Source organism: Wyeomyia smithii, chromosome 1 (assembly GCF_029784165.1).
Source record: "Wyeomyia smithii strain HCP4-BCI-WySm-NY-G18 chromosome 1, ASM2978416v1, whole genome shotgun sequence".
Classification (NCBI taxonomy): domain Eukaryota; kingdom Metazoa; phylum Arthropoda; class Insecta; order Diptera; family Culicidae; genus Wyeomyia; species Wyeomyia smithii.
Window position 1 is genome coordinate 177,810,769 of NC_073694.1, and position 27,300 is coordinate 177,838,068.

At 35.1% G+C, this 27,300-nt stretch overlaps 1 protein-coding gene across 15 annotated transcripts in view; it reads left to right on the forward strand.

The window, feature by feature from the left end:
• The first annotated feature begins 7,599 nt into the window (after positions 1-7,599).
• Positions 7,600-27,300, forward strand: part of LOC129718367 (collagen alpha chain CG42342) — a 373,251-nt gene continuing 353,550 nt past the window's right edge. For 3 of the 15 annotated variants that reach the window (XM_055669091.1, XM_055669093.1, XM_055669095.1), the window contains exon 1: positions 7,789-9,277. In XM_055669091.1, coding sequence (XP_055525066.1) covers positions 8,695-9,277 — 583 coding nt within the window. In that variant the 5' untranslated portion in view covers positions 7,789-8,694. Of the gene's footprint in view, positions 7,757-7,788; positions 9,278-27,300 lie in introns of those variants that run through there. The other 12 variants (XM_055669094.1, XM_055669096.1, XM_055669089.1 and 9 more) reach the window with 11 other exon arrangements.

The following is a 27,300-nucleotide window of genomic DNA, read 5'->3' on the forward strand; positions in this document are numbered from 1 at the left end:
TTTTAACTTTTAACTTTTAACTTTAACAATTAACTTTTAACTTTTTACTTTTAACTTTCAACTTTTAACTTTCAACTTTCAACTTTTTACTTTTTACTTTTTACTTTTTACTTTTTACTTTTTATTTTTTACTTTTTGATTTTTACTTTTTACTTTTTACTTTTTACTTTTTACTTTTTGCTTTTTACTTTTAACTTTTAACTTTTAACTTTTAACTTTTAACTTTTAACTTTTAACTTTTAACTTTTAACTTTTAACTTTTAACTTTTAACTTTTAACTTTTAACTTTTAACTTTTAACTTTTAACTTTTAACTTTTAACTTTTAACTTTTAACTTTTAACTTTTAACTTTTAACTTTTAACTTTTAACTTTTAACTTTTAACTTTCAACTTTTTACTTTTTACTTTTTACTTTTTACTTTTTACTTTTAACTTTTAACTTTTTACCTTAAACTTTAAACTTTATACTTTTTACTTTTTACTTTTTACTTTTTACTTTCTACTTTTTAGTTTTTAGTTTTTACTTTTTACTTTTTACTTTTTATTTTTTAGTTCTTACTTTTTACTTTTAACTTTTTACTTTTTACATTTTACTTTTACTTTTTACTTTTAACTTCTAACTTTTAACTTTTAACTTTTAACTTCTAACTTTTAACTTTTAACTTTTAACTTTTAACTTTCAACTTTTAACTTTTAACTTTTTACTTTTTACTTTTTACTTTTTACCTTTTACTTTTTACTTTTTACTTTTTACTTTTTACTTTTTACTTTTTACTTTTTACTTTTTACTTTTTACTTTTAACCTTTAAACTTTAAACTTTTAACTTTTAACTTTTAACTTTTAACTTTTAACTTTTAACTTTTAACTTTTAACTTTTAACTTTTTACTTTTAACTTTTAACTTTTAACTTTTAACTTTCAACTTTTTACTTTTTACTTTTTACTTTTTACTTTTTACTTTTTACTTTTTACTTTTTACTTTTAACTTTTTACCTTAAACTTTAAACTTTATACTTTTTACTTTTTACTTTTTACTTTTTACTTTCTACTTTTTAGTTTTTAGTTTTTACTTTTTACTTTTACTTTTTATTTTTTAGTTTTTACTTTTTACTTTTAACTTTTTACTTTTTACATTTTACTTTTACTTTTTACTTTTTACTTTTAACTTTTAACTTTTAACTTTTAACTTTTAACTTTTAACATTTTACTTCTTACTTTTTACTTTTTACTTTAAACTTTAAACTTTATACTTTTTACTTTTTACTTTATACATTTTACTTTTTACTTTTTACTTTTTACTCTTTACTTTTTACTTTTTACTTTTTACTTTTTACTTTTTACTTTTTACTTTTTACTTTTTACTTTTTACTTTTTACTTTTTACTTTTTACTTTATACTTATTATTTTTTGATTTTTACTTTTAACTTTTAACTTTTTCCTTTTTACTTTTTACTTTTTATATTATTCTTTCGACTTACGACTTTTGTTGCTTGACTTTTGTTTTTTGACTTTTGAATTTCAACATTTTTCTTTTTTTATAGATTTTAGATTTTTATACTTTAGATTTCAAATTTCAGATTCTAGATTTTAGAATTTAGATTTTAGATTCTAGATTTTAGATTTTAGATTTTAGATTTTAGATTTTAGATTTTAGATTTTAGATTTTAGATTTAAGATTTTAGATTTTAGGTTTTAGGTTTTAGATTTTAGATTTTAGATTTTAGATTTTAGATTTTAGATTTTAGATTTTAGATTTTAGATTTTAGATTTTAGATTTTAGATTTTAGATTTTAGATTTTAGATTTTAGATTTTAGATTTTAGATTTTAGATTTTAGATTTTAGATTTTAGATTTTAGATTTCAGATTTTAGATTTTAGATTTTAGATTTTAGATTTTAGATTTTAGATTTTAGATTTTAGATTTTAGATTTTAGATTTTAGATTTTAGATTTTAGATTTTAGATTTTAGATTTTAGATTTTAGATTTTAGATTTTAGATTTTAGATTTTAGATTTTAAATTTTAGATTTTAGATTTTAGATTTTAGATTTTAGATATTAGATTTTAGATTTAAGATTTTAGATTTTAGGTTTTAGGTTTTAGATTTTAGATTTTAGATTTTAGATTTTAGATTTTAGATTTTAGATTTTAGATTTTAGATTTTAGATTTTAGATTTTAGATTTTAGATTTTAGATTTTAGATTTTAGATTTTAGATTTTAGATTTTAGATATTAGATTTTAGATTTTAGATTTAAGATTTTAGATTTTAGATTTTAGATTTTAGATTTTAGATTTTAGATTTTAGATTTAAGATTTAAGATTTTAGATTTTAGATTTTAGATTTTAGATTTTAGATTTTAGATTTTAGATTTTAGATTTAAGATTTAAGATTTTAGATTTTAGATTTCAGATTTTAGATTTTAGATTTTAGATTTTAGATTTTAGATTTTAGGTTTTAGATTTTAGATTTTAGATTTTAGCTTTAGATATTAGATTTTTGATTTTAGATTTTAGATTTTTGATTTTAGATTTTAGATTTTAGATTTTAGATTTTAGATTTTAGATTTTAGATTTTAGATTTTAGGTTTTAGGTTTTAGATTTTAGATTTTAGGTTTTAGATTTAAGATTTTAGATTTTAGATTTTAGATTTTAGATTTTAGATTTTAGATTTTAGATTTTAGATTTTAGATTTTAGATTTTAGATTTTAGATTTTAGATTTTAGATTTTAGATTTAGATTTTAGATTTTAGATTTTAGATTTTAGATTTTAGATTTAAGATTTTAGATTTTAGATTTTAGGTTTTAGATTTTAGATTTTAGATTTTAGATTTTAGATTTAAGATTTAAGATTTTAGATTTTAGATTTTAGATTTTAGATTTTAGATTTTAGATTTTAGATTTTAGATTTTAGATTTTAGATTTTAGATTTTAGATTTTAGATTTTAGATTTTAGATTTTAGATTTTAGATTTTAGATTTTAGATTTTAGATTTTAGATTTTAGATTTTAGGTTTTAGGTTTTAGATTTTAGATTTTAGATTTCAGATTTTAGATTTTAGATTTTAGATTTTAGATTTAAGATTTTAGATTTTAGATTTTAGATTTTAGATTTTAGATTTTAGATTTTAGATTTTAGATTTTAGATTTTAGATTTTAGATTTTAGATTTCAGATTTTAGATTTTAGATTTTAGATTTTAGATTTTAGATTTTAGATTTAAGATTTTAGATTTTAGATTTTAGATTTTAGATTTTAGATTTTAGATTTTAGATTTTAGATTTTAGATTTTAGATTTTAGATTTTAGATTTTAGATTTTAGAATTTAGATTTTAGAATTTAGATTTTAGATTTTAGATTTTAGATTTTAGATTTTAGATTTTAGATTTTAGATTTTAGATTTTAGATTTAAGATTTTAGATTTTAGATTTTAGATTTTAGATTTTAGATTTTAGATTTTAGATTTTAGATTTTAGATTTTAGATTTTAGATTTTAGATTTTAGATTTTAGATTTTAGATTTTAGATATATGATTTTAGATTTTAGATTTAAGATATTAGATTTTAGATTTTAGATTTTAGATTTTAGATTTTAGATTTTAGATTTTAGATTTAAGATTTTAGATTTTAGATTTTAGATTTTAGATTTTAGATTTTAGATTTTAGATTTTAGATTTTAGATTTTAGATTTTAGATTTTAGATTTTAGATTTTAGATTTTAGATTTTAGATTTTAGATTTTAGATTTTAGATTTTAGATTTTAGATTTTAGATTTTAGATTTTAGATTTTAAATTTTAGATTTTAGATTTTAGATTTTAGATTTTAGATTTTAGATTTTAGATTTTAGATTTTAGATTTTAGATTTTAGATTTTAGATTTTAGATTTTAGATTTTAGATTTTAGATATTAGATTTTAGATTTTAGATTTTAGATTTTAGATTTTAGATTTTAGATTTTAGATTTTAGATTTAAGATTTTAGATTTTAGATTTTAGATTTTAGATTTTAGATTTTAGATTTTAGATTTTAGATTTTAGATTTTAGATTTAAGATTTTAGATTTTAGATTTAAGAGTTAAGATTTTAGATTTTAGATTTTAGATTTTAGATTTTAGATTTTAGATTTTAGATTTTAGATTTTAGATTTTAGATTTTAGATTTTAGATTTTAGATTTTAGATTTTAGATTTTAGATTTTAGATTTTAGATTTTAGATTTTAGATTTTAGATTTTAGATATTAGATTTTAGATTTTAGATTTTAGATTTTAGATTTTAGATTTTAGATTTTAGATTTTAGATTTTAGATTTTAGATTTTAGATTTTAGATTTTTGATTTTTGATTTTTGATTTTAGATTTTAGATTTTAGATTTTAGATTTTAGATTTTAGATTTTAGATTTTAGATTTTAGATTTTAGATTTTCGATTTTAGATTTTTGATTTTTGATTTTTGATTTTTGATTTTTGATTTTTGATTTTTGATTTTTGATATAAGATTTTAGATTTTAGATTTTAGATTTAAAATTTTAGATTTTAGATTTTATATTTTGGATTTTAGATTTTAGATTTTAGATTTTAGATTTTAGATTTTAGATTTTAGATTTTAGATTTTAGATTTTAGATTTTAGATTTTAGATTTTAGATTTTAGATTTTAGATTTTAGATTTTAGATTTTAGATTTTAGATTTTAGATTTTAGATTTTAGATTTTAGATATTAGATTTTAGATTTTAGATTTCAGATTTTAGATTTTAGATATTAGATTTTAGATTTTAGATTTTAGATTTTAGATTTTAGATTTTAGATTTTAGATTTAAGATTTTAGATTTTAGATTTTAGATTTTAGATTTTAGATTTTAGATTTTAGATTTTAGATTTTAGATTTTAGATTTTAGATTTTAGATTTTAGATTTTAGATTTTAGATTTTAGATTTTAGATTTCAGATTTTAGATTTTAGATTTTAGATTTTAGATTTTAGATTTTAGATTTTAGATTTTAGATTTTAGATTTTAGATTTTAGATTTTAGATTTTAGATTTTAGATTTTAGATTTTAGATTTTAGATTTTAGATTTTAGATTTTAGATTTTAGATTTTAGATTTTAGATTTTAGATTTTAGATTTTAGATTTTAGATTTTAGATTTTAGATTTTAGATTTTAGATTTTAGATTTTAGATTTTAGATTTTAGATTTTAGATTTTAGATTTTAGATTTTAGATTTTAGATTTTAGATTTTAGATTTTAGATTTTAGATTTTAGATTTTAGATTTTAGATTTTAGATTTAAGATTTAAGATTTAAGATTTAAGATTTAAGATTTAAGATTTTAGATTTCAGATTTTAGATTTTAGATTTTAGATTTTAGATTTTAGATTTTAGATTTTAGATTTTAGATTTTAGATTTTAGATTTTAGATTTTAGATTTTAGATTTTAGATTTTAGATTTTAGATTTTAGATTTTAGATTTTAGATTTTAGATTTTAGATTTTAGATTTTAGATTTTAGATTTTAGATTTTTGATTTTTGATTTTTGATTTTAGATTTTAGATTTTAGATTTTAGATTTTAGATTTTAGATTTTAGATTTTAGATTTTAGATTTTAGATTTTCGATTTTAGATTTTTGATTTTTGATTTTTGATTTTTGATTTTTGATTTTTGATTTTTGATATAAGATTTTAGATTTTAGATTTTAGATTTAAAATTTTAGATTTTAGATTTTATATTTTGGATTTTAGATTTTAGATTTTAGATTTTAGATTTTAGATTTTAGATTTTAGATTTTAGATTTTAGATTTTAGATTTTAGATTTTAGATTTTAGATTTTAGATTTTAGATTTTAGATTTTAGATTTTAGATTTTAGATTTTAGATTTTAGATTTTAGATTTTAGATTTTAGATTTTAGATTTTAGATTTTAGATTTTAGATTTTAGATTTTAGATTTTAGATTTTAGATTTTAGATTTTAGATTTTAGATTTTAGATTTTAAATTTTAGATTTTAGATTTTAGATTTTAGATTTTAGATTTTAGATTTTAGATTTTAGATTTTCGATTTTAGATTTTAGATTTTAGATTTTAGATTTGAGATTTTAGATTTTAGATTTTAGATTTTAGATTTTAGATTTTAGATTTTAGATTTTAGATTTTAGATTTTAGATTTTAGATTTTAGATTTTAGATTTTAGATTTTAGATTTTAGATTTTAGATTTTAGATTTAAGATTTAAGATTTAAGATTTAAGATTTTAGATTTCAGATTTTAGATTTTAGATTTTAGATTTTAGATTTTAGATTTTAGATTTTAGATTTTAGATTTTAGATTTTAGATTTTAGATTTTAGATTTTAGATTTTAGATTTTAGATTTTAGATTTTAGATTTTAGATTTTAGATTTTAGATTTTTGATTTTAGATTTTAGATTTTAGATTTTAGATTTTAGATTTTAGATTTTAGATTTTAGATTTTAGATTTTAGATTTTAGATTTTAGATTTTAGATTTTAGATTTTAGATTTTAGATTTTAGATTTCAGATTTTAGATTTTAGAGTTAAGATTTTAGGTTTTATTTTGTTGTTTTCTCTTTTTATAATTAACGTTTTACTTCTTTGTTCTCCTATTTACTTATTACGTTACGCTTTTGACTTTTGAATTTCTACGATAAACACTTTCCTTTGCCTTTTTTTCTTTTTTTTCTATTTTTGACTTATGAATTTTTATTTTCGATTTTTTTTATGTTACACCCATAAAAACTTCGAAAATTGTTGCATCACTGTACGGCAAGTTATTCTCTAGTCATGAATCTAGTCGAATGAATTTTATCCGATCATGAGTTCCTCTCCAAGTCGAACTTGTTCACTAGAATAAACTCTCACTTTAAACATGAATGAGAGAGTAAAGAAAATAAAAACCAAGCTGCTGCTTGCTTTAACATTAAACTTGCATGCAGAAGGAAACAATTTGGTCGGATTGACTTTTATTTATGCTGCTGTCGGACGCTTGGTGGTCAACCGCGGGACCGGCATAACCAAAGCACCCCGTGGAGGAGAGGCCGGGGCGGGGGAATGCGAATATGCGAACCAACACAAGACACCAAGACCGGTGGGTAATTTTTATGCAAATTGAAAAATTGAAGCTGTGCGCAGTGAAGGTTTTTGAAAAATTATCAAATTACACGAATCTTGGCGCTCGCTCGACACCGCACCGCAATGCCTTGGAGTGGAACTCGGTGAACAGGCTTTTGCCTGTTTCGAGTCTTGAAGCAAGTTCGAATATCTTTGAAAATAATGGTTGTGGAAAGAAAAATGTTTCATTGCAATCAAAAAATAATGTTAATCGTAGAATATAACCCTAATTTACTCTGAACTGTTATACTGAAAATGCATCTCCATCATGAACCAAATTCATTCGAACAGTTATGGCGCAGCAGAGCGCGAGAGCTGCTCTCGCACGCTCTCTACTCTCTTGTTCGGAAAAGCGCGCCCGCATGTTGCGAACATGCAAGGCAGAACATGACCGCGCTGCTGGCCGCGCGCACCTTCGCCCACAAGTGCGAATCATAAACAGAGAAATATCGGGTTTCTTCCAGAGCATGATGGCCACGCGAGCGTGCGGAATACAGTCAGTCTACCGTCGAACTCGGTGCCGTTAGGTTGCGCTCTTTCGCTGATCCGCTGTTCGTTCGTTCATTCATTTCCGCCGGGGTGGAATTTCTTTCGGTGCAGATTACGGTTGGGTGCATCGGGAGCACGTCTCTGTCCTGTGTACGTGAGTGTGTGTGTCTAAATTTATTATTACAAATGATGCAAGTTGTTTCTTCGGGTCGGTTGCTACTGCTGCCTTTTTACCAGCCCCGGTCCGGCCTAGTCCCAGTTCGGTGCCAGTGTGTTGATGATAAATATTTCGGCTGAACCGTGAAATCACTGACACTCACGAGCGCGCGCGTGCGAGTTCCAAGACACCGGGAAGCTGGATGCTGGGAGTGTGTGGCTGGACCGACCAATCGAGCAGGAATACACGACCGAACCAGAGTTTCAGTCGGTGTCAACGAGCGGAACGAATCGGATCTTTTACTAGGCTGCTGGTGGCTGGTAGTGCGCTGTGGAATGTCAACCGACCCGCCGGTTCGGGCACTGGACTAGGACCGGAATTTTGACGAACAAAAGAGGATTTTTTTTACTAGCGCGGAAGGAAGCGGAGACAACCAAAAAAACTCAATGAATTAATTCTCGATGACGCCGCGTCAGCTGAGTTTGGCCCGAAAGGAATAGTAGGCGTTGTGTGGTGATTGTTTTTTGTTTTCTTTCGCACAGTGACCAGCAGCGGGTTTTGGGGTGCGTTCAGTGAAGTTGACCAGGTGTACACTGGAAGAAGTAATGTGAGAAGAGAGTGAAGTGCCGAATAAAATTTATTATTTTTGCAGGAAAGGGAAAAAAAATCTCCCCTTTGGTTTCAACGCGGGAAGGAAACAAGTGTGGATAAATCAGAAAGTAGCAAGTTTTTGGCGTGATTGTGACCGGAGCAGGTAAAACAAGAAAGGAGTGCAGTGAAACATAGAAATAAAGTAAAGATATAAGATTAATCGAGTCGAGAGAGTGAGAAAGAAAAAGAAGTGAAGCCGGTGAAGGATGCCGGCTGATGGCAGTGTGCAGTGGGAGTGAAACAAAGCAAATCATGTTCGGTAGCGCAGTGTTGTAGGTACTCGATGCGAAATGGAAACCTTTTCTGACATTCCATCGACCCAGCAGCGGCGGCAGGATCCGACTGCCGGAACCGACCCGCAAGATACCAATAAGAGATTAACCACGGTAGTGGCGCCGGCAGTGGGGCCACCGGGCACCAAACGAAGAAGTCCGACGAGGAAAATACTTGGTCATGGCCGCAAGGCGAGCGGAAACACTCTGGAAAGCGGTCCACCGATCAAACCGAGTTCCTCCTCGGCTAGAAGCTGTTTGATATACTTTTGTTTCTACATATTTTGCCTCACTTCGATGGGTGCTACCATTTACATCATCATACAACAATCATACATAGAGGATAGATTATTTAGCTTAGTTAGTTTCGAAGAGCGTCTTAGTCTGCTGGAGGCCCAGATTCGAGCTGTAAATAGGGACGGTGGCGCCCGCGTCTGGGACGTTCAGGAGGAAAACGTTGCGGATACCGTGCGGAAAATTTCACTCCAGATTGCCGAACTGCCGAGGATACGTCGCGACGTTTCGGGACTGAAACTATCGCGAGCGACCCGCCAAGCCGCGGTTCAACCACTGGAAGGTGGCGAGTGCACGTGTCCTCCAGGTGAGTTTTACCCCCCACAACTAGTAATACCAACAACAACAAAAAAACGCACACGCTGATCTGACACATCCGGCCTCGAAATCGAAATTTGTTTGCTTACGACTCAACTGTCGGTCGGGGTGCTATCTGTTCTCTACATTATGGGGTTATGGAATGATTCGTGCGCGAAGAAAGTTTAGTCCTCCGCAGTCTAGAACTCAGCACAAATAAACAGAACGAATGAAACAAACCAACAAAAAACACTCAGCCAAGTTAGCAAACACGCAACGGAACGGAAAATCGCAAGTTGATGATGATGACCGCCGCGTCGAGTTGATGATGCTGCGGCATCATCATTCTGTCCGGGTTTTCTTTTTTCGCTTTTCTTCGGCCGAGTTTCCGGTTTTCCAGGGCACACTTTTTCTCCGAACGGCGGCCATGTGCGAAAAACGGCGGCTAATTGTTCTCGCGCCGTTCCTCTAATGATAGAGCGATGACAGGTAGCTTTTAGTAATGGATAAACGAAAACCGGGAGTAAATCTTTTCTCCAACTGGGTGCCCGGTTAATGCGATTCGGGTTTTGTGGATATTAATAACCTAGAAGATGGGGGTTTATCGATCGTCACGTCAGATTTCGAATGGTAATAGCTGAATAACCACGTGATGGATTACAGTAATCATTATGTCGTTGGATGGATAAAATCAGTAACAATTTTGTGATATACTAGTTAACATTATTACTTCATTACTTAGCCATGAAAATTGATAAAAAGTTTCAAGGTTTAAAATCATCTGCGTAGACACCAACCGCCTACTGTGATATCCTAAATTTTTGTGTGGGTGAAAATCTTGAAAGAACCTTTTCATCCTAACTCCGGAAATGCAGGTTTTTTTTCTCTGTATGCCTGAAGGGCACTGGGTACTGAAATGCCACTGCGACATTCTTGCTGATTGTCTTTTGTGGCGGGCCCCGATTGCTGTGCACAGGCTACGGATTGTTCGTACTCATTGATGGAGTAGAACTGTTTTGTTGTAAACCTGTACCCCAATTAGGTACAACATAGTTGATGAAACTAATGACCTGCTTGGGATTGGAGCTCCATGCTTGGTATGGAGTTAAAAGGTAACTTCCTAGGAAGTTGTACCTAGAGGGAGCAAGAGCTTCGCAAGAGCAAAGCAAATGCTCTGAACTCTCTGGTTCAGATTTGCAGAATCGGCAGGTGTCGTTCAACACTATGCCGATTTTCTTTAAATGATAAAAAACGGGACAATGTCCGGTGAGGAGTCCCGTGATTATCCGTAGGTCACTACGATGCAGGTTACTTCCATAAGTATATTTAGCCGAATTTTATGTCTTGAAGATAAAGCTCGTTTGCAAAGTTTGTGACAATCTTCTTGCTCAATAATTTTAATGATTCGCTGTTAAAATCGGCATCAAGCTGATGTCTTGAAGAAAAACGTGCTTCAAAAAAGTGCAGCTTTTTCTGTAAGAGGTTTGAATAAAATGTTTATGACGTTTCAAGGTAAAAAGTTTTTTGTAAAATATGACATAACGAACGAAATTGACATGTTTTTCAACTAAAACAAGTTTTCGTAGTATAACATTTGTCTGAAATTAGCTTAGAGATTTAGCAGCGTTATAAACGGAGCATGTGCCACAGGTTGAGGAAAAATGTTACGGTACGAAAACTTGCTTGAACGATTAGATACTAATGGCTTGCTAATACCAGAGCTCTCAGTGCGGTATTTTCAAATTTGATCGCTCTGGTAAAGCTTGGAAACCGCCTAGGAATTAGAACGCAAGGAACGATTTTCAATTTAATTTGCTGGACCCGTAATAGTTATCGTGATAATTTTCTAGAATGTGCTCTCACAGCTCCAGTGCTTGAGTATGAGCAATGCTCTCTTCGACAATGCTGTAGTATTATTCAAGGATGATTAATTATACAAAGTTGTTCAGAATTGTACGTTTTAAATGAGCTATCGGTTTGCAAAAAAAATGAGCGGGAGTGATAATTCACCACCTTAGCCTCAGAGAGGCTGTTTATTATGTGTCAAATGTCTTACGAACTTTATGCTCATAATTTGTTCTTTTCTTTGTACATTTCGTACACGTTTTAGCCTCAAAATTAGTATTTTCCTCCGGTGGAGACTCCAAAAATTTTTAGTTTTATTTTTGTCTTATATGGACCGTTGATCTAGTATGATACTGCCCAGGAGTTTGCTGTATTTTGAACTATTATTAACAACGTTACTATTGAAAATAAGTGACACACTTAGTATTTATCCGTGGTTGTGTGTATGCTTTTACCCTTCCTTTTACACTCACTGCTTTACAAGGTGGCAATGTAGAAGTGATACACGTATTCGAGTGCCCCTTGTTGTATTTTCTGTCACACCGAAGGCCACGGAAGTGCTCACTGCTTGCAAGCAGTCCCGAGCCATCAGCGGAAGCTAGTCTAGGCCGTGGTGAGACTCAGGCACTGGGCCGCCGAATTCTCGCAAAAGCCACACTGTCCGGAAGCAGCTCTGACGGAGCGAGTAGTGCCGCTCCCACCACCCAAATACACTATTTCGCCCATTGGGATTGATGCCAGTAACTTCCCAATTACGGCAACTGGTTGCAACGCTATAGGATACGAGTCGGGTTTCGTTTCCGTACCACGATTCTAAGCAATAATAACAATGGGCGCAGAGGTCTCCGTTCCTTAAAACCTGGCAGGCATTCCAGTACGTTACGAGTCCATTGCCTGGTGGGAACTAGGCAGGAGTAGGATCAGATGTCAGATATCTTTTCCTGACTTGCGTCGGTCAGGGGTATCATAGTTGCCTATAAGGCGCTATGGCAGCGGCTCCTAGCCATGGCCTCACTGCTCCGGCATAGACTACCTTGGGACCATATAGGCGACTACTCCATTATGGATGAGCATAGCGGCTGGAAGGGAGACCCATTTAACAAAGAATGTATTTTAATAATTTGAACAAGGGCGCAGATGGGTTGGGTAACCCAATTGCACGAGGAGGCATCCAGGCGGAAACGGTTGCAATAAAGGACGCCTGCGAAGACAGCATAGGCAGTACGCCTACCGATATTACGCAGGACATGGCGGTGGCTGACCCACTGCTGATCAAGACGGCGGCAGACAACGGGACACGTTATCGAGAGTAGCACCGCTGTCAGAGCAGCTTGATGTTTTCATCGAGTTTGCGAAACGTCGCGGCAATACGTCGAAGTACCTGAAGCAAGCATTATATATGCTTCCCAAGTAACACCTGCAACATCTTTTATGAAAAGAATGAAAGGAAAAAGTTATAAATAACTCATAAAAAAGTTACATGAAAAACGTTAGGTTTTAATTCACTCGCATTGATGTTTTATATTGGAATGATGTTTAAAATCGAAATAATAAGTTGAAGTTGTAAATATATTACGAATTGCTGTAAAAACGGATTTATAACATGTTTATAACCAGCTTTTTTCTTGAGAATGTAAGAGAGACAACAGTGGTGAATATGTGTTCGACAGCAAAACGTATAGTGGAGACAAAATTGAAAAATGGCCGCAAAAGTTGTAGTTCAGTTTTAAATCAGTTGTAAATGCGATTTGATGGTGTGAACTATTTCTCCTTCATCAAATACAGTGCAGATCAAAAATACTGTTATAATATTCAAATTATTATAAAATATTTAAACACCCAGAGAATGTATATTTAAATAAACATAAATAATAAATTTGACAGTATATTATAATCAATAAATTTATCATTCAATTTACACAAAACAATAAAATTGTTTGATCTGATCGGCCACGATTTGTTTCATCTCTCTTTTTTGTTTTGCTCAACGATCTTCGGTTTTATTATTATTATTTTAATCATCTTTTCTGTTTTACTTAAATTTCCAAATATATTACTAAATGCGTGGTTTATTTTGAAGAATTTTTATGTTATTTTCTCTACTACAATAATTAGGATGGAGACGGCGTTTTTTTCAGATTGTAGAAGTTTTATATAGCCTTGCTTAGTTGGTTTCACGATTCCATCTCCAAATTGTGGCAGAATTTACTCCTCGTATTGTGTGCTAAAAGAGTAAGATAATTCAAATAATTAGTTCACAGTGCCTGACTTTTTAGTTCACGTTTTACTTGTATTGGTGATGTTTCAATGTACATTTTTTTCAATTATTTTGCGATATTTTTCCCGAAATAAACTTTAAAGACAGTGGTTATATAACGGACAAAATCTTTGGGCAATTGGTGTACCCATTCAGCGAATGCTAATAATCAACATGGCTGCCTCGTTAGTGCAAGCGAAGTGCTAAAATAATATTCAACACCATTTTTCTGTGCTAAAGGCACGTTTAATAATATAATTCTAGCGAAAATATATACCTAAGTATCATTCCTTTAGAGTTCATCTGTTACTTTTTTCTTCATTTCAATTTAAAAAAATATATGATATCGATTTCTATCATATTGTGGTATTTGCGAAGCGCGTAAATTTTATCGAAGCACAAGGCAAATATTCACGACAAATCTGAAATCGCACGTAGATTTATTGTACTTAATCACTATACCAACACCCTATTCTATCAATAAATTGTCTTGATGATTTCTCAAATGAAGAGCCATGATTATTTTCGTGGGTCATCTGTTTTGTATGTATTAGAAACAATCATCAGCGAATGAAATTTCAACTTGTTTGTGCAATTTGTTTATGACCTATTAATAACAGGCCGCCATTTGTTGGCACTGGAAATGTAAGAGTGGTGGTTATAGTCGTTATAATGTTGTTTTATAGAAGTCGTGTGAACAATTTATTTGAAATTGAATATATGTGTTATATTGGCTCCGCCCCTTGCGCTTTTGAGTTGTTAACAAGTTGTATATAAGTTTATAAGTTATTGTATCAGTGACGAAATTTGTTATATATCAATTACCTAAACTTATTAAAGACTAACCGTGTTACTTGAGTTCGGTCCTCGGCTGTGTCTGCGAAGGGCGAAACGGAGGTGACTAGGAGGGCGACGAAGTCGGTTCAAACGGACACCTTCACATTTGCGGCGGTCTGCGCCTCCGGGCCAGCTGCCAAACGAACGAGGCAGTCTCCGGGGGAAGCGGCCCCGGCGAATACGAAAGAACGGTTGGTTGTGCTAAGCCCGCGGGACAGTGTTCGAAGTCCGTTGAAGAACCGACCGGAGTCGCAGCCACGGAACCCCCTTCGTAGGAGGAAAAAAGCACCAAGGAAGCACGAAACACCAAGGAATAGAGGCTAAAAAACGACCTCAGAAGACCAAGAAGGCGTGAAGCAGAGGTGATGCCCTCATACTCAACTCTGAAGTACCCTGAAGTCTTGAAAAAAATGAGAGGTGAAACCCAGCTCAAGGATCTGGGAGCGGATGTGTGGACCATCCGTCGATCTCGCACCGGTGAGATGATCCTTGAGCTTCGAAAGGATGCTAAAAGCAAATTCGGGCACTCACCTCAGAGGTGACTCTCCAGCTTAAAAACCTGGATGAAATCACTGAGAGGTGCGATATTACACAGGCCCTCAAGGATGAGTGCGGAGTGGAAGTGGCCACCGAGACAATTCGCCTCCGTGAGGGTCTAGCGGGGACCCAAGTGGCCACTTTCCGGCTTGTATCGGCCGATGCAAACCTGGCCCTGAAGACAGCCAAACTTAAGGTTAACTGGTCAGTATGTCCACTAAACATACTCCAGCATCCGGACGTTTGCTTCAGATGTTTCGAGGAAGGACACAAGTTCCGGACCTGCAAGGGGCCCGATAGGAGCCAGTTATGTAGGCGTTGTGGTGGTGCTGGCCATAAAGCTAAAGACTGCGAGGAGCCTCCCAAGTGTCTGGTATGTACCGGAAAACGGAACGCCAAACACTTTATGGGAGGCCCACGGTGCCCAGCCATCTGAGTCGCGGTCGGACATCGCAAGCGTATCGGACCCCTACTGCATTTCTCCCGGAAAAGATAATTGGGTTGCAGATAAGTCCAGTACGGCGGACATATGCACGACTAGTAAGCTCCCGGTTCAGGAGGTTGTGTCAACCTCAAACGAAGGATACGCGGTTGTCAACGTGGACGGAGTGTTCTACTGCAGTTGTTATGCTCCGCCGCGTTGGTCTATCGAGAGGTTCACTCAGATAGTCGACCTGTTATCTATGGAGCTGACGGGATTAACACCGTTAGTAGTGGCGGGCGACTCCGACGCTTGGGCTGTTGAGTGGGGAAGTAGCTTCACGAACCAGAGGGATCAGATCTTGTTGGAGGCTTTGGCAAAGCTCAACCTAGATCTGGTCAACGTTGGAACCAAGTGTACATTCAGCAGAAATGGTGCGGAGTCGATCATCGACGTGACGTTCTCCAGCCCAGGACTGATCGTGAACTGGAGGGTAGACGATGGTGCTGTTGCCGAAGGCTGGGAAACTCCAGGGGACCCATATGCATACAGACCTATCTGTCTGCTGGACACTGCGGGCAAGGTGCTTGAGAGGATCATCCTCAACAGACTGGTGAAGTACACAGAGGATGTAAACGGTCTGGAAAGTAACCAGTTCGGCTTCCGGAAAGGTAGGTCCACGCTGTATGCTATTCTCTCTGTCACTAAGACGGCAGAGGTAGCACTTCAGCGTAAGAGTTGGGGCATTCGCTACTGCGCACTCGTCACGCTCGACGTGAGGAATGCGTTCAACAGTGCCAGTTTGGACTCCAAAGCGCATGCGCTTAGGAGCATCCACGCACCGGTGTCGTTGTACAAAATTTTGGAAAATTATTTCCAGAATCGAGTAATAGTTTACAACACGGAAAAGGGTCAGAAGTGCGTCCCAATCACCGCAGGGGTACGGCAAGGTTCCATCCTGGGCCCGGTGTTGTGGAATGTCCTGTATGACGGAGTGTTCCCTGTAGGGGTTGTGATTGTCGGTTTCGCAGACGACATTACGCTAGAAGTCTACGGCGAGCCGATCGAAGAGGTCGAGTTGACGACCGCGTACTGCATTCGCAAGGTCGAAGACTGGATGCACTATAAGAAACTGGAGTTAGCGCATCATAAGACGGAGGTCACGGTTGTGAATAACCGTAACAGGCGGTGGTCAGAGTCGGAGACTGCACCATTACCTCAAAGCGATCTTTGAATCTCTTATGGGTAATGGTTGACGTTAAGCTACGTTTAAGAGTCAGGTCGCCTGTAAGAGGGCTTCAACGGCCGTTGCAGGACTATCTCGAACGATGTCGAATAGCTCAGCGGTGTATGATAGCAAGCGTAAACTTCTTGCCAGCGTGGTTTCGTCCATACTTAGGTATGGTGGGCCAGTGTGGTCCAAAGCGCTAGGTACTTACAGTTGTCGTAGTTAACTGGTAAGTACCTACAGACTCATGTGCCTGAGGGTTGCGAGTGCGTATCGTACATTGTCATACGACGCAATCTGCGTTCTGTCCGGCATGATGCCTATCAGCATAGCCATTAAGGAAGACGTAAAATGCTTCGATCAACGTGACACAAGAGGCATACGAGGCTCCAGAAGATCATTATCGATCCTTGAGCGAAATGCTTTTCGGGAAAGACAGTTTTTGCTTTCAACCAGCGCATAAGGCATTGATCGTTCAGAAATGGTGTAAGCAGATATTGCCTTGTTTCATCAGTTCGTCTGAATGGCATCTCTACCGGTTTTGAACCCACTAGACTTTAGTATCTCGGGATACATGCCAGGAAAGTTGGACGCCGTTGGGCATGATAAAAATGGAATAATAATGGCGGAAATAATGAATAACTACATTCACTAAAAATACTACAATTTTTTAAACAAAAATGAACATATTTTTGAATAGAGAAAAGAATCTGAATCTGTAGAATCTGTTCAAATAATTTTCTTGAGACATCAGTATCAAGCCCAATTTGCCATAACTGAATCGTACGTCGCTTCGAAGTCAGACGATGATGAGACGGCATGTTGACTTCTCTGTCTTTGTCGAGGATTTAACACACGGTGAACCACACAGGGATTCAACAGCGAAGGTATCCTCAGTCCATGCAAAACGAAGGGCAAAGCCATTTTGTACAGAGAACCGCCTTTATGTAGTCTTTTCAGTTGTCAATGCACTCCATAATAGATGCAGAAAGAGTTTTTGTTATTCATCTTGTATAATTCTTTATTTCGGAAAACAGTTTGCTGAGTAACTCGAATATCTAGAAAGTGCGATTTTCGATAAACATCACCTTTTACAAAAAAATCTTGTAAAAACAAACCTCAATTTTTAGAGGTTCGAGGTATTCAGCAAACAGTTTTGTAATAAAATTCTGAACAACTTTTTAAAAGGAACTATTCGTCTAGCAAGTCACGTTCACAAGTTAGGCGTGGCGCCCTCTCTATGGTGAAAATTGTAGCTGGTTGCATTGATGCATATGAAGGACAACAGTAAACGAAACAACTTTCTAGAAGATACTGATAACATCGGACTTCAAAATTTCTTATTGCCGTGCGTTTCTAGATTTAGCCCCATTGCACAGTGGTCCAATAAGCCAAAAAGTGGAACTTAATTCCATAGCGCCTTTCACCTTCATCCTAGTTTAATAACTCGCATAATAGCAAATTGTCAAAAAGTATGAAAAGTTGACTCTACTTAAAATAAAACAACTAACTTTTTTGTGTAAGAAGATAGAAGAACAATTTATTCAGAATAGTTGTGGAAATTTCAAAAATATGAAGCTTTTTTGAACAAATGAAAATCCTATCTTTTTTCGGTACAAAGTTATAAAGTATATTGTATGAAACTTACTTAAAAGTTAGTTTTTGTACATAACTTTTGTTAGTTGCATTTTACACGAAAGTATTGTACGGAGGAATTGTTAGGGCACATAAAACACATATTTCAGCCAAAGACCATATATCACCAGGACTTTTCCTTACAAAGTTATATCATGTTTTAGCTTATTTTTTCGATAATTTCAAGAACTTATAGGTTTAAAAGGGGCAAGTGGAATTACTATAAACTCCTTTAGGTTCCATTTGTCCCAATCCACCCATATTAGAGTACGGCGAGCATATGTTACAGTAGGTTTTCATATATCAAAAATACTAACTTTTTGACGTAGAACTACGTCTTCGTTTTCTATACTAGATTGCTTACTTTACTTTACGTTTACTTTTAAGGCGGCAGACCGATTATCGATCCAGTGCCGAATCCAGAATATGTCGCCATGTCCCTCGGTCTTGGGCTGCTATCCTCCAATCACCCCTAACACCTATTTCGCGTGAATCCTTGTAGACAGCACACATCCAACGAGTGCGGGGTCTACCCCGAAGTCGACGACCTCTATCGGGATTCCTGCTAAATATAGCCTTCGCTTGACGCTCATCCGGCATTCTCGCTACATGCCCAGCCCACTGAAGCCTGCCGCGTTTTATCCGCTTGACTATATTCGCCGATTTGTATGCCTGGTACATGGTACATGGTTCATGCGTCTGCGCCAAGCACCATTTTCTAGTTTGCAGCCAAGGATTGAACGCAACAAAAACACCAAGAGCTCGCCGATCAGCCTCTTTTAGCGTCCATGATTCATGGCCGTAGAGAGCCACCGGAAGAATCAGTGTTTTATAGAGTGCAAGTTAAGTACGGATTTGCAGACTGCGGGACCTTAGCTGGTTACGTACTCCGTAAAAGGCCCTGTTTGCGGCTGCTGTTCGCCTCTTTATCTCACGGCTAACCTCGTTTTCACATGTCACTAATGTTCCCAGGTAAATAAATTCGTCGACTACTTCAAATGTTTCCCCATCCAGCACCACCGCAGCACCAACCTCCAACGGACTACCACGCACTCTGCCAGCCACCATGTATTTCATTTTGGCAGAGTTTATAACAAGCCCACATCTCGTAGCTTCCCTCCTGAGAGATTCGAAGGCCTCTTCCACTGCTCTACGATTAATACCAATAATGTCGATATCATCCGCAAAACCTAGAAGCATGTACGACTTCGTAATGATGGTGCCGCTTCTCTGCACACCAGCCCTCCGTATAGCACCTTCCAATGCGATGTTGAACAATAAATTCGACAGCCCGTCACCCTGCTTCAAACCATCTAACGTCACGAAAGGGTCCGATATCTCACCGGCTATCCTGACGCTTGATGTAGAACCTTCAAGGGTGGCACGTATCAGCCTAATCAGCTTTGTTGGGAAGCTATGTTCGAGCATAATCTGCCATAACTCATTTCTCTTGACTGAATCGTACGCTGCCCTGAAGTCTCGAAATTTATCGAGGATTTGTCGCAAGGTAAACATTTGGTCCGTCGTGAAGCGTCCCTTTCGAAAACCGTATTGGTACTCGCCATCAAAGGTCTCCTGCAACGGCCTCAGTCTGTGGAACAGGATGCGGGAGAGAATTTTGTACACGGTATTGAGAGGAGTTATGCCCCGATAATTGCTACAATCCAGGCGATGACCTTTTTGTAGATCAGGCATATGAAACCCTCCAACCAGTCCGAGGGCAATTCTTCATCAGACCACACCCTCAGCATGATCCGATGGATGGCACGATACAGCTGTTCGTTCCCGACTATGAAAAGTTCGGCTGGAATGCCGTCCTTCCCGGCTGCCTTGCAGTTTCTCAGCTCTTTCACTGTTTTCTTAACCTCGTCCATGGATGGTGGATTCACAGCTTGACCATCATTCTCAATAGTTATCCTGCTCCTTTCGATTCCACTGTTTCCCACACCGCTCAAGAGCACACTGAAATTCCAACGCCTGGCCACCTCTGTTTTATCGGTTATCAGGTTCCCCTCCCTATCGTTGCCCATGACAGGAGCTGACAAGTTTCGATTCCTGATTCCGTTGACCTTCTTGTAGTAGCTCCTAGCATCGTGCCTGGAGAAGCAACCTTCCGCCTCCGCAAGAATACGCTCCCAATGCTGAAAAAAAAACATTAGCCAAAACCCACATTAGCGGAACTTTCGCTAATCGCTAATCGCTAACTTATTAATATGTAAATAGTCATATCGCTATATTTATTGCTCATGTTTTGTAAGATTTGGACCACTTTGATCTGTTTTGGTTAAATAAACGAAAACAATTACTTTTTAAAGCTATTTACAGTAAGAGGTTCACGAAACGGTATTCATATTTGATTTTGTAAAAACAAGAATAACAAAAGTTATTTAGCTTGCATTGAAAATAGATACTCTTAGGAATGTTTTCATGAAAATTCAATTATTATCTGAATCGAAAAAATAGAATCAAAGTTGTCATAATTTCAAGCGCATTGCAATTCATCAAAGTTCTTGGTGTGCCAAAAATTCAATCTAGACCTTGTGCTTGTTTTTCAAAATGCTCCTGTGGCTTGTACGATAACTGGAACTCCATTCTAGGGTAAAAAAACTGACAAGAGCCATCAGCAATTCACAGTTTTTCTAGATATTTCTATTGTCGCTTCTCCACAAAATTTATCGAATTAGCGATTAGCGTTTCGAAGGCCAAAATTTTAGCGACGCTAACAGTTTCGCTAACCAGGTCAAAAATTAGCGAAATCGCTAAATCGCTAACTGAATTTTAGCGTCGCTAATTAGCGAATTAGCGAATTAGCGGAATGGTGCCCACCACTGCTTATGGCGAATATTGTATGACCTTTTTCTTATTTTTGCACTTTTGCTTCGACTTTCTGGAAATTATTACTATTTTTTTCTGACAGGTCTAACCTTTCCCTCATTTTTCTACTTTACCCGAAGCTGTTTTTTTTTTCTCAGGTAGCTTAACATTTCATTCAAATGTTTTTTTTTTGCAAGATTCCATACTAGTATCATCTGACGGTATATGTTTTGGTTAAAATACTAAATTACTAGAACGAAATTGTGCTCAGGCTCTAACTCTTACCCGTAGATTTTGCTGACAACCCCTGATTATGCTGATCTTCGGCTAGATTGATTGGTTTCAGTAGATTTATTAGCAGGACAACAACATGAAATAAACAGAAGCTTCCCTTAGTATAAACGCCATCCGACCTTCGCACTGATATCGAATTGAAGAAACCTTGCTACTGTCTACAGGATCCGTAGCGTAGCCAATTCATTTTTCTTCTTCTGTATCGTCTTCTAGTGTCTTTTTACGACCGACCCGCTCGGTACGGCAATGGCTGTCATCATTTTCCGACTAGTTCGGAAAATACCGAAGCCAACATTGGACGTGTTTCCGTTCGCTGTCACCCTCTGCCAGTCGCTCTAGCCTACTGTGATAAATCTTTGCAGTTGAAGAGCCAGCGTAGGTGTGGAACTAATCTAGGAAACTTCAGGTGATTGTGAGTGAGTCTGGCTTAGCACACCTAGCAGGCCTAGGATGGATAAATGGTCAACAATTAATCAAATTTTTACGAGTCTAGCTTTTTTGCCAGTGTATGTCGTACCAGCTAGGCGGGATTTCCTGGGGCCGGAAGCTTTGAGTGAAACTTTTTTTATTGCCCTTTTACTCGCCGGATCCTGTCTTTCATTCGCCTGGAAGAATTGGAGAGCATTAGATTAGGCGGTGGAGAGCGACCCCCTCACAGAAGAGTCACCTCTAACGTTCATCGGCCACGTACTAAGTCTGGTTGGAAGTTTGCTGTGCTGTTTGCGGTGTGGAACCCCCGGAACGTGATTCGCTGCCATTTCATCAAGTCAAGAGTGTGTGTGCCATTTTTACTCCGGATAAAGGTTTCTGCTGAGATAAGTTGACGCGTGACCTGAATCCGCATGTGATGACGAGAGCCGGCTTCCAGGAAAGATCCTTAGCAGTTAATCGTTTCTGTAAATCCCCACAATCCCAGTAATTGCGCTGACAACCGAAGCATTGAAAATTCATTCAAATTGCTCGTTAGCCGTTAGCTGAGGGAAGCGTAAAAAAAGCCATCCATCTTCCCTTAAAGTGACAGGAAGCGAATGGAACAAGGACTGCTCGTGTTTTTTTTTTCGGTGGGGCGTCTCCGCCTTCATGAGAAGCACTCAATATGTCAAAACATAGTAGGCGAAGCCCGAGGTGGGGCGGAAATTGAAATGCTCCGAGTGTAGCTTCGCTGCTTGTCTCTAGACAATAGCTAAAACTCGGTCGGTAGCAAGTCGTGGCTTGCTACGATGATCCACCCAAAACTAGAAAGGCATACAAGAATGCAAAACAGCTTCATTTGTTTCGATTTCGATCCTTTTCTTCCGCCTGTCGATACACGTTAGAAGATTCAATTTGAATGCATTCCCAGGGGTGAAACACAGCGTTGGAGGAGGGGGAGGGGTCGAAATTGTTTGCCACCCCGTGGTTTGTGGGGAGGCGCTCGAAATAAAAACGAATAAATTCAGATCCCGAGTCCGGTCGGACGGCTAAACAACTGATTGTGGTTTGGAATTTCTTCGCAGCCGGCAGTTAAATTAATCTGTCAAACCCTTTATTTATGCGTGCGGAGAAATGTTTCAGGCGTCGGCTTTTCGACCGCAAGCAAATGTCGATTCTTATTTGTCCTGCTATGACTTTTGCCGGCAGCAAAATGGGACTGTTCAACACAAACAGCCGGCAAGAAACCGACTCTTCTCTGCATAATGGTTGTAACTCCAAACGCAAAAACCAACAGCACCGAACGGCTAACCGCAAAATTGCAGAGCAAACTTTCCGAATGTGCCTTTTCCTAGCGTTTGTTGGCTTTTGTACCGAACCTCCCGGTCCTTCTGCGCTGCGTCATCCGCAATAATCTCGAAAGACGGAGGAATCCTAAACCAGTCGAAAAACGACGACGATGACGGCAACGACGACAACGGGTATCGATTGGAAAAAGTAGCAACCGAAATTGCAGTGGAGTAGGAGGAAGAAAAAAATAACAAACCTTCAGTTCCTGCTGTACGTCTGTACATCACCGATAAGGGATTATCAGCCGGATTGCAGAGGAAATGTTTGTTATGTCGGAGTTTAAAGGATGCTGACGGAAAGGTGCAAAACACAGCGGAGAGCAGGGTCCACTTCCGGTTGGAAGAACTTTTCGGAATTTTTAGTCCCGCAGATGGCGGTGTAAAAAGTTTTAACATACCAATAACATCAAAGTTAGCCTTGATTTTCGAATCATTCTTATAAAAAAAACGAAACTGACTTGAAAGCAAGGAGTCAAGGGAACCAGGCACCCAATTGTCACCTTTTGTCGCTCTTCCGTGGACTAGAAGATGCTTGTTGGGATTATTAGATAAATAAGCAAATAAACACCGCGTCACCGGAGCTTAACTCCCCCTCCCTTACCGTCCATGTTCGCTCCTTTGTCATCACAAACGGAATGGGTGGAACCCTTTTCACACAACACTTAAGCCGATTAAGCTCGATTTAGAGTGTGCGGTTGGTATTAACTGTAAAAAACCGCACTCTTTCTCGTTTGTTGTTTGTCTGTCTGTTCGTCCGTCTGTCCGTTTGTCCATCAGACCGAGGTTTCTTGTTGTCGTGAAATCGTTTGTCGTGACCTTTGTATTGCATTGTAATTAATCGTACAATTTGATGGAGTGTTTGTATCGGTCAGACAAAAAAAAATCCGGTTCGAAGAAAAACAAACCTAATTCGAATTAGATTTTGTTACGCACAATCGAAAAGCACGAGACTTTTTGTTTGTTTCTTATAAGAGGAGTTAACCGAGCAACATTGCGTGCAGATTATTTATAAACACGAACCCATTAGTGCCCCTCCATTAACCCTTCTCGGTTCAAGCTAGCGAGCATTGGCTTGGCAGAAAATGTACAGTACTTTTTTCTCTCGTGTATAATCTAGAAACCAGAAACTTTACTGATAAAGGTCTCCGAAGAGGAGTATCGAGGTCTGGTGCTCTTTTGCGTCTGGTTGTGACTAGCGCTGCACGGCAATCGGTTATCATAGTAGGCCTTCATGGTGGCTGATTGCTGTTATGACGATGTTCTATTGTCAGTAGTTAAGAAAATATCGCTTTATGTTAAATTTATGGCCTAAATTTTAATTTGTTACCATTTTATTTTAGTTGCAAGCAGCCCAATAGCATCGCGCTATGTTTCAAGGGCGAACATCTCAACGTATGTGTAAACCAGATAGCATATCACCGCCACTTTTCATACACCTTTTTCTAATAGCTGACAGTAAGCACAAATTAATTCGAGCCCAGGACATGAGTTCATTGTCATTCAGACACCTTATGGCACCATTTCAATCAAATAAACCGATTTCCTGATATAGAAATTTGTATCCATCAGTCACCATTTTGGTTAGGCCCTTTTGAAACAACAGTGGCGAAACAACTTGAACAGCGGTGAAAATTTTCAGCGAAATCGGAAATGACATACTGAAAAAAAAAAAAAATTACCTATTTTCAATGGAATGCCTCAATAGTCAAGAGGATGTTCTATACATTGCTCAAAAGGACCAAAAATTTCTAAAAAATATCTTAAAAATAGCCTAAAATGTTTACAAATTTTCTAAAATATATTCTGGAACTGCCCTCAAGATGTTTCATGTTGCGAATGTTGCAAGGTCTTCTCAAAAGTTTTTTGAAAACGTCTCGGATTTTTTTCATTTTCTCTCCAAATACTGGTTTTATTGAGATACTATCTTTAGAAGAAATTTAGTATAGAAATAGTCTTAGAGAATGACAATAGGGTTTTAGTTTGGAACTTTGCCGCTATTAGCACGGCAAAATCTAACTTTACAGTCCTTCATGTAACAAAAATGGTGTTTCCAGCAAAGTTGTAGATAATGTTGTCGCTTCAAACTTTGCCGAAGACACCTTTCTTCTAACTTCTCTTGTTTTGGAGATATAACGTTTCCCATTGAACTAGTCCTTGATATTAGATTTTATAAAATGTTCTACACAGATCGAGTTATTGCCAAAAAAGTAAAAAAAATGTGTGTTTTGAAATTGCTTATCTTACAATAAAGATACTGGAGTTAATGTCGTAGAGCAATTATTTTCAAATAACTGATTGTGTAAAAATTATATTTTTTACATATTCTAGCAATACAGTTTTTTAGATATTTAGACAAATCTAATGTTAAGGACTAGTCTAACATAAAACGTTATATCTCCGAAACAGGAAGAGTTAGAAGAAAAGTGGCTTCGGCAAAGTTTGAAGCGACAACATTATCTACAATTTTGATGAAGATACCGTTCCTCTAAAGTATAATACTAAAAAGTTAGATTTTGCTGTGCTAATAGCGGCGAAGTTCCAAACTAAAATCTATCGTCATTTTTTCAAGGCTTTTCATATACTAAATTTCTTCGGGAGGTAATATGTCAATAAAATCAGTATTTGGAGAGTAAATGAAAAAAGTTCAAATTCAAATTTGATCTGTGAAACAATACTAAATTACAAGTTAGAAGAATTATAGATGGAATAATGGTCTACATGTTTAGGAAATACAAGCAAAAAATAAGCCAATACACAATGGTCCATAAGAAGAAGTTGTTCTACAATGTTATAGTTCCGTTAATTTTAAGGAACTTTGTTTAAAAAAGATTTTTCATGTACTGTACTTTTATGTAACTTTTTCATTTCTATTTTTAGCTTATAACTGTCTTCGAACGACTTTTGGGGTTTTTTAAGAGAAACAATGTGACATGTGAAAGCCCACAGATTATTTTTTTATATTTCTCTTGAAACTATAAAAACAGTAATCACCCGATTATATCTGTACCCGATTTTATCTGCCCCCGATTTTATCAGCCCCTGATTTTATCACATTTTTCACCCGATTTTATCATCATAAAACATTTCATTATAAAATGTCAGGGTGAACTGATTTTCTATTACGCTTCAATATTTAAGATATTTTTCATAATTCTGTGTATCATTCTGGATGCAGTTTACATTAAAAATTCAACCGAGGCACAATGTTATATATTGCTGTTATCGTGCGAATAATTGAATAGTGATACAAATGTTTATAATAACCGCATAATATGTTCGGAGAAGTTTAAAAATATTTGAAAACGCATCTTTTGATGTAGAAAGCTGGGTGATCAATCCTCCTAAAAGTGAGATAGAATATTTACTTTTTCATTAGATAAAGATAGACGCTTGGTGTCTCAGGCAAAGTATTAGGTGATCTCAAAACAAGAAACTTTACAGAAGACATCATGTTTCTATCTCTTACATATTGCAAGCAACATAAAGTTTTCTATGAGAAGGCATTAAAAATCGTTATTTAAATTTTAAGATTTTTCTGGTTGCAATATGTGAGAGATATCAGCATGCTGTCTTCGGCAAAGTTTAGTGTTGTGAGAACATCTAATATTTTGCTTATGGTACTGCGCTACGAAAAAGAAAGTAATTCATTTTACCAATTCAAACAAAAACATGAACGAATAAAAAACTTAATTGTAATTTATTTGCAACTTTACATGGATTTTTTTTTTAATTTTTTTAGGTTTGTTCAGAAAAGTTTTAGGCCACTGAAATATCTATCCAAAAAAATGTTTTTAAAAAATAGTGATGATCGATTTTTTATAGTCACTTTTAGTTTTTGAATTTTTTTTTTCAGTACAGGATCTCAAATTGAATTTTTTAAATATTTTTTTATAAAAGCTCAGACAGTTTTCTCAAATTCATTCCTTGACAACTTTTCTCTATCTTTTGTCATTATTCAGATATATCGATTTATGAAAAAACAACTGCAGCTTTTTTCATATGTTTGTACAGATGAATTTTCCAAAAAAATTAAAATCGCTGATTTTACGTATTTAGTTATTGATTTAACATCTTCAATAAAAAAAATAAAATTTTAAAAATTTCCCGATTTTATCACTTTCCCTATTTTATCACGCCAAAAATCATCACGGTGAGATATAATCGGGTGATCACTGTAATTATTTTTCATTTGATCCAGAAAGATCAATAATCAATCGACAGGTTCAAAAGTAATGGTTTTTTGACAATAAAATATATCGACTATGGCCGTTTTCTAAGGTCACCATATTTCAGAGCTAGGCACCCTAACGACCTAACGAAAAAGTACGGGTTTGATTATTTTCAACAAAAATCTATTCCGCAATTTTCGGCACAGTTCAAGTACTTTGCGTGACCGATTCCTAAA